At 44.9% G+C, this 10,659-nt stretch overlaps 1 protein-coding gene across 3 annotated transcripts in view; it reads left to right on the forward strand.

Moving 5' to 3' along the window:
• Positions 1 to 10,328, forward strand: part of GLIS3 (GLIS family zinc finger 3) — a 510,670-nt gene extending 500,342 nt beyond the window's left edge. For 2 of the 3 annotated variants that reach the window (XM_059924793.1, XM_059924791.1), the window contains one exon: positions 393 to 4,303. In XM_059924793.1, the coding sequence (XP_059780776.1) occupies positions 393 to 529 (137 nt within the window). In that variant the 3' untranslated portion in view covers positions 530 to 4,303. Of the gene's footprint in view, positions 1 to 392; positions 4,304 to 10,077 lie in introns of those variants that run through there. The other variant, XM_059924792.1, reaches the window with a different exon arrangement.
• The last annotated feature ends 331 nt before the right edge of the window (positions 10,329 to 10,659 follow it).

Raw genomic sequence — 10,659 nt, forward strand, 5'->3', positions numbered from 1 at the left:
TTGCCAGCACACTTGGCCCCATGTGCCCCCTCTCTGTCTTCGCTCCCTCTTTTCTCCTCCTGGAATGTTCTTTCTTTATCTCTCCGTCTGTGAGAATCCCATCCTTTTTTATGGCTCAACCGTAATATCACCTCCTTTTTGAGGCCGCCCTCACTCTTCCCTACAGAACTTCACTTTTTTTGCTACTCAGCCCATCTCTTGTGCCGAGTCCTATTTTAGCCACCTGCCTGCACGTCAGCCTCTGCCCCACCTAAGGAGCCCGAGGACGGGGAGACCTGCTGAAGGGCCTGGCCCGGCACAGTTTCCTCCTCAGCCCCAGCCAGCATTTGCTCCCTGTGTGCCTGGCGTCTGCGACAAGGTAGCAGTTGACTTGTGCGCTCTTTCTCTTCCAGTGTGTGATCTACCTTCGGGTTCCTCAAGCCTTTTTGGGGAGTCTCTTCGCAGTGGACCTGAAGACACCACGTTCTTGCAGATCAGCGCTGTGGATCGCTGTCCTAGCCAGCTCTCCTCTGTCTATACTGAAGGCTAAAAGCTCCCCTGGCCTCCACTACCACTGGCGTCCAGAATCTTTTTGTTCCTTGCCACCTTTTCTTCTTATACTTTCACAGACTGTAAGAAAAAGGATGTCAAGCGAATCAGCGGAACCTGCCAAGTCCCAGGTGTGTCTTTGGAGGGCAGGGCTGAATGGTCAGAGCTGGGCTTTGTAGGTGTGTTTTCAGCTGCTCCTTTTTCTCCCTGGGTTTGCCGGTGACCAGCAGGACTCTTTTCAAAGGGAATTCAGAGTCTCACTCTACCAGATACCTGTTACTTCCTGGCTGCCAGCCTTCAGAGGACACCAGTGAGATGATGTGCACGTGGAAGTATAATTTGGGGATTTGCTGAAACTCCAAACACGGAAGGGCGACCCAAATTGCCAGAAGCACAGTGAACTGCCCCACCCAAGAGCCAGGCACAGCAAGGGGAACCCACTTCCAAAGCACAGCATGGGCCCAGCTCTTGGAGGACCCCAGGTTTCCCAGCGCCGGCCTGGCATCTCCTCTTAGATGTTCCCACGCTAACCAGTTGCTTTCAGTGTTTCTCCAAACGCAAAGTGAGAAGGTTCTGTCAAGCACAGGCCCTTGAGAAGCACTACAACTTGTTTTATATTCATGCAACCTATCTTAGTTCTTTGATTTTAAAGACTTGTTATTTACGTCTACTTTTTAAAGGAAAAAAATATTTAGAGGTCTGTTCTTTGGATGGAAATAATTATTTTAATCCCCCCAGCTACGTACACCTTGCCTCCACTGTGGCTCTGCTTGCCCGCACGCTGCAGCACCTGTGAGCGCCCGGAACATTAGTGTTGCATTAGCAAAGGCTCCCTGAGGGACATGGGGTAGGCCACCCTCTTCCCAGTGCTGCCACAGAGACCCTCGTGGGTTGACTCTTCAGCGGCTCCACCTCGAAGACATTTTTCAAAGGAAAAGGTCACTTGACTGGCTCACCCGTGGCCTCCGCTCTGGTGCTCTGCCCAGGGACCTGCTAGAAGCTGTGAGAGCAGGGACACATGGAGGTGTGCTCCTGGGTTCTCAGAAAACCAAACTAGAGATGCCTGATGTCTGGCTACTTTGCACAGCCTCTGCTGCCTCCGTTAGGATCTCCCGTCACCTGTCTGTCTGTTGCTCCCTTGCCTTCCTTCTCTCCCTCTTTTTGCATCGCTCTCACCCTCTTCTTGACTGTGGTTCAGACATGCCCACCACCCGCCATTGCCTGCTCACCACCTCTGAGCAAGGTCTGGCCAAAGGCAGGTAGAGGGGACAGTTCTGGAAAGGTGGCCAGAAGGAGGCAACCTTTCTGTCTGAAACTCTGTTTTGAGGGCCTGGCATTTACCCAGAGCTCTCGGCCATTTGATCTCAAACCTGAATAGGATGCCGTTTTCTGTGACTCCTTTATCAAGCTATTAAAAAGATCCAGAGTCCTATGACATAGGCTATAAAAATTGCCAAAACCCCAAAACACCTGGTAGATTCTGACATTCCAGTACTATGACCTCTCATGATTTCTTTTCTCTCTCTTTAAAAATGTTCTCTGAGGGAAAATGAAACAATGCTATTTGTCAAACTGGGATAATTATAATCTTCAACAAGACAATTAAACAGCTTGGTGTCAGACTTGGGATCTGGTGACAGTTTTTATCCTGACAGACATGTCCTTCCAGTCTGGCTGCACGGTCGGTAGTGTTCTGCCTGATTCCGGACTTCATTCTGATGCGAAGTAGAATCAGCCGAATAAAGAACAAAGTGCAGGGTCCGTTTTGACGGTGCACTCAGTCAGTCTAGTTTCTCTGGCTAGTGAGCTCTGATCTGAGGAGAGCCATCATGCAGACATCCGTGTCTGCAAAAGAGACAAGTCATTCACTTTACAAAAATCTGCTCTGCTTTACAAAAGAATTCACGTCAGGCTTTCTTTCCACATGAGTTCTCAGACGGCACACAAAGTCCCACCCCTCTGGCAGGCTTTGTGGGTTGTGTCACTTGGCCTAAACAGGGACCATGTCCTTTGTCACACCCTGCAGAGAAGGGAAAGCTCTGGTATCTTAGAGAGACAATCTATTCATTCTAAATCCTGGAGCCTCTACAGGGAACTCAAAACACATTTCATTTGTGTGATGAGGAGGAAAAAAATGGAAAGGCAAGGTTGTTACTGCAGCTGATGTTGTCTGCCTGCCTGTGGCTTCTTGCTATAATTTAAGGTGAAAACAGGTTAGGAGGACAAAGCCAGAAGCTGAACCTCAGAAACTTTGGCTGGAGGAGATCCTCGTGCACATCTCTAGTCTCCCCGTTGGCCTCACTGAGGCCCGAGGGCACCAGGGGGTGCCAGACAGCAGCTGCACCTGTGGGGCCTCCTTCCCCAGCAGGAATTGGCAGAGGGAGCGAGCCCAGTGCAGCCTGCGAGGCTGAGTGGCCCTCACTCCCCTTCCATGTTTCCCCTCAGCTGCAGGTTTGAGCTCAGGGCCCCAGGACATGACACCTCCAGGTTCCTTGTAGACAACACACGCTGCCCTGAGATTCCAGAATCTCGCCTGACCTTAAAATTTGTTCCTTGCTTGCTTTCACACTGCACAAGATTTATATATGCTTTCATCATTATGTTTGTAGCAGTAAAAGTAGAAACTTCAAAAACTCATTTCCTTCCATTTCCTGGTCTTTTTACTCTTGATATGTAACCATTTTCATAAACATCCGAAGAGAGATTGTCATTCCCCTTTTTTAAAAGACTGGTGCTTGTGAAAATACACACAGCAGCAAGGCCAATTATCCTATTACATTAAAAAAAAAAATCAGTATGCCTAGAGACATTTCACTTGCTGCATTGTCTTAATTCCCTAAAGGGACTGCATCAAAATGTAAGTTGTAATTTAGCCTCTGATCAGCTGCTAAATATTATTTAAATATTTACTAGTCCTGTGGGGTATCTCCCATTACCCATGTCTACCCCAAATTATTTAGGTGATTCCAAAATGAACAAAAGGTCTTCAGTCAATCACAGCAAAGTTTCCACTGATAAAACAGAGCTTTGGTGGTGTTCTGTTGTTTTTACTAGAACAGAGGTAAGTGTTCAACCCCCTATCCAAGAACCTTGCTTCCCAGTTGCCTTGAAGTATTGGGAATAGTGATTGTAACTGTCCAATTTAATTATTTGGTATTTTATTTGACTGTTTCGACCATGTCATTTTATAGCAGCATTTTTAATGGCACTTTTTGTTGGTGGTGTGGAATTTCTGTGGTTACACTTTTTTTTTTTTTTTTTTTTTTTGCAATGAGTAAAGAAAAAAAAACACTCATTGGAGAGATGGTGAGTGTAAGAAAGAAGAGATTTATTTTGTACAGACAGCAGAGCATCCTGTGTAATGTTGCTGACATAAAGCACTTTGGGGGGAAAAAGTGGAAATCTGTTTCCCATAAATCACACAGACTCTTGTACATAGTTATATACACTCACGTAGAGAAATGAACTGCATATATCATACTGGATATGGGGCTGATTTTACTCTAGGGGCACATCTGGTGCTTATTGTCATAAATCTTTTAAAGAATTAGGTACACTTTTTTCTATTAATATGTATAGTTTTGTGATTTGTCACAGTTATGTTTCATATAATCATAAGTTATTTTGTCGTGTTTCATGAAGTCCTTTTTTTATGTCGAAAGTAAAATGAAGGGATTGTGCACTTGGTACATAATAAAACTGGAAATAGAGGATGCGCCCACCTGCCTGAAATCCTCCTTTAGCATGTCGTTTTAAAACACGATGGCAACAACCATTTTTTGTTTGTTTGTTTTATTATTTTGTTTAGTTTTACCATCCGCCTCAGTCATATTGGATTGGTAATTATAATTAAAAGCAGATGGGGGTGGGGGAGGGAGTGTCCAAGGCCAGTTTTAAAATGACGCATCGCTTTGGGCCAGAGCTGCAGCCTGGATTTAATTATAGATATGAGGACGAAATGGCAGTAAAAATGAATGTGTCCCTGAATCCTTTACATGTTGGGAGTGTCCATAAATAAAACATGAAGTTTTATTTCATCAGATTTAATTAAAGCTTTTATACATGTTTTATTGGTTATTCTATTAATCTGCTTCAAAAACTGGATAAATGTGTGCTAGGGTTTGGGGTTTATTTGTGCCTTTTCAATGTAGTGCTACATCACGCTTCAGAAATGCCTCTAGTGCATGGTCCTCCAGGTGATGGGGTTTCGGCGTGCTGGCCATTGGAGTGGGCCCTCTCTGCCCAGTTTTCCTAAAACCCTGCCAAGAAAGACACAAGCATCAGCTTCCTGTGAACTAATACCCTGACCTTTAAGTCCTCTGATTTCCCAAAGGAGAAAGGGGCAGTTATCATTTCCCTGATTCCTTGTCCTGTCTGAGCGGCTTCTTTCCTCAGCTCCCATCCTTAGGGGACAGGGAAGGGGAAAGGGTTGTCAGGACGCTCACACATCTGACTGACCCGTGAGCCAAGCACAGCACTCTAAATAAAAGACATCACATTATCTCAAGGCTTATTCTTAGAAAATCGACAGTTTTCTCACTGAATTTTTAAGACTTGAGAATTATGTTAATGGAAGATATGGAGCAGAAGGGATGATGGCTCCCATGCACCTCATCTGGCTCTTCAAGGTGCTGGGGGAACATGCAGCAAACTCACGTGGCTCAGGCTTTGGAGGTGAAAATAGTGCCGACTGACAAGACACAAAGTGTCTCTACTCCCTAGAGGGAGGCAGCGGGTGGGAGGGTGATTTGGTCCAACCTCTTTGGAGGACGGCGTGGCATTAACTGGTAGAGTTGAAGATACACATACCCTGCTATCCAACAATTCCATTCCTCTCTTGGGAGTCAGTGGTGGCTCAGCTATAAGATGTCCAATGCTATCTACAATGGCCAAAAACTGGAAATGACCCAACTGTCCACCAACAGTAAAAAGAATAAGTGAACTGTGCTAAAGTAATGAAATGTAATGCAATGCAGCAAAGGCAGTCACAGACCTGCAGCCACATGCAGTAATTCAGAGCTGAGTCTCATGAACTGTGTTGAAAGAAAATACAAGACAGAAAAGAAAATATACGGTGTTATTCTATTTATACACAGTTCAAAAACAAAATTCAAATATAGAGTTTAGGGGGCAGAAGTGCAAACAACAGCAAGGAATATACTACCACAAAGGTCCAGATACTGGTGAACTCTGGTCAGGAAGAAAGGGCAACCCAGAGTACTCCCGGGGTGCTGACCAACAGTGTTTTATTTCCTGACCCATGTGTTAGGTTAAACAGGTGTTTGTTTTGTAATTTAACTGTGCATACATATTTCTTTAGTTTTTAGTTCAAATGCCAGGGAAGGTCAACTCTTATTTCCTCTACTCCCAGGGTCTGCAAACTTTTTCTGCAAAGGGCCAGATAGGACATATTTTAGGCTTATAGGGCCATATGATCTCTGTCTCAACTACTCAACTTTGTTGTTGTAGCTCAAAAGCAGCCATAGACAATATACAAACAAATGGGTATGGCTGTGTTACAATAAAACTTTATTTATGGACGCAAATTTGAATTTCCTATAGTTTTCAGATGTCATGAGATATTTTTCTTCTTTTGATTTTTGTCAACTATTTAAAAATGTAAAAAACATTCTTATTTCACAGGCCATACAAAAAGAAACAAAAAAGGCAGCAGGCAGGATTTGCCATGGGCCATAGTGTTCTGTCCCTAGTCAACTGAGGGAACATTCCCCTGCCCTTCCCATAAATATCTGCCCAAAGAAAATCACAGTGAGGAGCCCCTCTGCTTATTCTTCGGCTGTGTTGGGTCTTATTCCTGGAGGAAATTCATGAGTTCTATTGATTAAGCTTTTGTTTGTTTAGATTCTGGGTTCTGCTGCCTGGGATACAGATGAATGCTTAGAGCCTGGAGTGCCACTTGACTTTATCTCTGGATTTGAAGTTTTTAATAAAAAGAACTGGGCAGAGATAAATCTGTGAGAATTGGAAAATGAGCACCCATTCTTTCCAAGCTAACCAAATATTTGCTGGATCTTGGCAGCCATAGCCAACCGTTTCCTCTGAAATGCTGAGAGGTTATAAGTAATGGGAGACTTCATTTTTCTCAGGCCATAGCTCTTATGAGAAGCTGGAGTTGACCCTCAAAACCTGCAGCGTTCTCAGGGAGAGGAGAGTCAGGGTTTTCCGTCCAAAGATTCCACCGCGAAATGTTTGGAGCAGAGTCAGGGGGCACTGACAGCGCTAACAGTCTGTGCCCTCTCCTCATAGCAGGAGAAGGGGCTTACCACCCCAGCACCTTCTCTGGCCTCTGGTTTCCCGCAATGCCTAGCTCCCTAATTCCCAAACTTAAGGGTTTGTCAGCCCTGGCAGTGCTGCCTGTCAGCCACTCATGCTCATGAGAGAGAATGAGACTGAATTCATGTGGTCGTGAGTGTATACTCTCTTTGTATCTCTAGCTTGTGATAAAATTGATAGTTTTAAAAGTATGGTTGTTCGTGAGTCCTGGGGCACTTTTTAAGTACTAGCATGGACTAATTCCTCTTCAGCGGGTCTCCCTGGTGGTTTTGTGTGCTTGGCTTTGTATGTTGTATATGGTTTGGATACTAAAGCTTCAGGGAACACAGTGTCTTGGGTGAAATAATCTGAACTTTATAAAGAGAAGTTTAACCAAGAGAAAGCTTAGAGAACATCCAGTCCAACCTCATCTTTTACAGAGGAGGAAATTGAGGTTGTTTCATTCATTTGTTCATTCATTCATTCTTTTAACATTTTTTGTGTAAAATACACAGAGGTAGAAGTGGCTCTCATGCTCACGTAGCTGACAACAGAAGATTCCAAGAATCATCTGCCCAAGAACATTGCCTGGGTGCTTATTCAAAATTCACACTCTAGAGCTGCTGAATGCAAACCCCAGAGTTACCGAGTTGGAATTTTTAGGGGTAAGATGGTTGCATCTGCATTCTTAAATAAACTCTCCAGGTGGCTGTCTATGGAAACTAACTTTGACCGCCCCACCTTGATTTAGTGGAGGAGGCTGACCATTTAACAAGGCAACGTAGTTTAATAAGAGCTAACAACGAGGGCCTTCCAATCCCTGCCTGGGGAGACAAGAGAGCGAGGTCAGTTCCCTGAGGGAAGGGATGACTGCCTGAGCTAGTCCTAAAGGTCAAGTTAATCTTCAAGAAGCAAAGAAGCAGCAGAAGGGTGTACCAGGCAGAAAACGGCACGTTTGCAGAGCTTCCAGGAAGAACAGTAACTTGCAGGCGTCACCCAACAAGCCAGTTGGAGAGTTGGAGATTGTCCCGTCTCTGGGCAGTGAGTGATTTTTCTTCTCTGCCCCTGAGCCCCAGCACTTCCTGTGTCGGCCCCACTGAGCTCAGGGTACTGTTTCCCAAACCAGCAGGGGATGGTATGTTACCAGTTACTCTGCAAAAAAGTGTTCCACTTTCAAATTAGTTTGGGGAATGGTGGGTCAAAGTTATTGTACAAAGTTGGGGGTTTTTTTCACAGGGGGGGTGGGTTTTTTTGTTTTTTGTTTTTTTTCTTTTCTGTGGGACCTCTCAGAGACTTTACTATGCTAAAGTGCATTGTGACTCTCCAAGAAAGAGTTAGAGGATGAAGTCTATTGACCATGGAACCCTTTTTTTCCAAAAAGTACCTTGTTAGCACTGTAGAAAACAATTGGGCAGGTCCTCAAAAAATTAAATATACAATTACCATATGATCCAGCAATTCCATCCTTATATACATACTCGAAAGAATTGAAAACTGGGACTAAAAACAGGTACATGGACACCAATGCTCCTAGCAGCATTATTCACAGTAGCCAAAATGTAGAAACCATCTAAATGTCCATCAGCTGATGAATGGATAAGCAAAGTGTGGTCTATCCAACACTGAACGTACAGCCAGCCTTCTGTATCCACAGATTTGGAGCCAGCCAACTGTACTCTGTCATTTTATATAATAGACTTGAGCATCCACAGACTTTGGTATCCATGGAACCAATCCCCCAAGGATACTGAGGGACAACTGTACTTAATGTCGCTAAACTGTGCACTCAAAAATGGTTAAAATGGTAAATTTTATGTTAGGTATATTTTACCACAATTTAAAAAAAAGTATAATGTAAACAGAGCGCCTAATAGGGTGCCTGACACCCAGAAGACAATTTTAAAAATAAGTGCCTTGTTAGGTAAGTGTTCCTTAGGACACAGTTTGGGAACGGGGACTCCAGAGACAGGTGTCGACTGCAAATTGGCACTTGCCATTGGCACTTGCCATCTACCTCTACAAGTATTACATCATGTGCTGCTGCAGCCGCTGACTTTCAACACCCCCCTGAAAGGGGTTCAGGGTGGAGAGCAGAAATGAGAAACTCTGTGCTCTGGGAAAAACTGGCAGAACAGGTCTTCAGATAGTTAGATATTCTCAGGAGCTGATTTTATCGAGCCCAATTCTTGTATCTCCTCAAATCTACAAAAGCACTAAAATCCTTCATGGTGACAACTGCTCCTCGTGACTAGCAGAAACCTTCATGAGACTAGCAGAAACCTGCAAAAATACGTGCTTGAAGACACAGAGAATGGACTTGAGGATACGGGGAGGGGGAAGGGTAAGCTGGGACAAAGTGAGAGAGTGGCATGGACATATATACACTACCAAATGTAAAATAGATAGCTAGTGGGAAGCAGCCACATAGCACAGGGAGATCAGCTCGGTGCTTTGTGACCACCTAGAGGGGTGGGATAGGGAGGGTGGGAGGGAGACGCAAGAGGGAGGAGATATGGGGATATATGTATATGTATAGCTGATTCACTTTGTTATACAGCAGAAAGTAACACACCATTGTAAAGCAATTATACTCCAATAAAGATGTTAAAAAAAAAAGAGAGAAAAAATATGTGCTTGATTGCATGTACTCCCCTTTCACCCAAAATCACATATGTACTGACCATCCCGCCTACCTCTTTGGAGCAGTTTCTCAGAGCTGAGATGCTGTCTCCCAGGCTGTAGTCCTCATTTTGCCCCAAATAAAACTTAAGTCACAACTCTCATGTTACACACTTTTTTAAGTCGACACAGGTGAGTAGAGCCCTCGGGGTGGGTGTTGGCCCCCGACAGGTGGAAGTGGGTGCTGTGAATGGTACCAGCTGGCAGAGAAAGCAGAAGAGGACGAGAAGCAGAAGAGGAGATGGCCAGCTGGTTTGGAGCAACTGCAGAAGGTGGTTCTGAGCGCAGGGTACTGTGCCCGACATAAATTCTCAGGTAACTGAGGAAGGGAGAGGAAGGCAGACAGAAGGAAGGGGGTGGATGTCAGTGTAGCAGAAGGAAGAGGAGATGAACTGGACGGGAAGACAGGAGGCACTGGCATAGACCCCGCTGATCCCAATGTGTGCAAATGCAGAGATTTGGGTTTCGTTCATTCACCTAACCATTGTTTACTGAGCTCCATACCCCTCACTGTGTGCCTCTTGCTGTTCTAGGTGCTGTGATCATGCAAGAAAGAAAACACAGCATCATCTCTGCCCTTGTGTCATTGTATTCCAGTGGACTGGCGATTCAAATCGTTTGCTCTGGTGGTCTGTGAAGTATGAGGCTCTGGAAGGTCGTTGACGGTTGGGTTCTCCAGGAAGCAGATGCCAAGGCAGAGCTGGGAGTGGAAACGATTCTGAAGAAGTTTTGAAGAGTGACCCCAGTGAAAGGAAAGGGGCTGAAGCTGGATTGGGCATGAGGCACCATCAGACTGTAATGCTAACCGGACAGACGTTCTGCCAGAGTCTGCTCTTACCCACTACAAGAGTGCCATGCTGGGTGGAAATAGCTAGGCCATTGTACCACCCCCTTGCTGAAGTCCATCCTGAGAAAGGTGTGTCTTGGCTATCACTGTCTTGGTCATTCATTGGCTGAGGTCCTTCCAGAGAGCCAGAAAGCTGAGAGGACACTGAAGAAGTTAATAGTGTCATCTAACCACACACAATGTAGCTGGGGGTCTGAACAGCATAGCTCTGTTCCTGCCACAGAGGGTATTAGGAAAAAGCATAGGTCCCCCATCATTTTGTTTCTCAGTTTGTAATAAAGAGCATATTGGGGACTTACATTCACACACACTATTGAAAATGGATTTCTGAC

Source organism: Balaenoptera ricei, chromosome 6 (assembly GCF_028023285.1).
Source record: "Balaenoptera ricei isolate mBalRic1 chromosome 6, mBalRic1.hap2, whole genome shotgun sequence".
Lineage (NCBI taxonomy): Eukaryota > Metazoa > Chordata > Mammalia > Artiodactyla > Balaenopteridae > Balaenoptera > Balaenoptera ricei.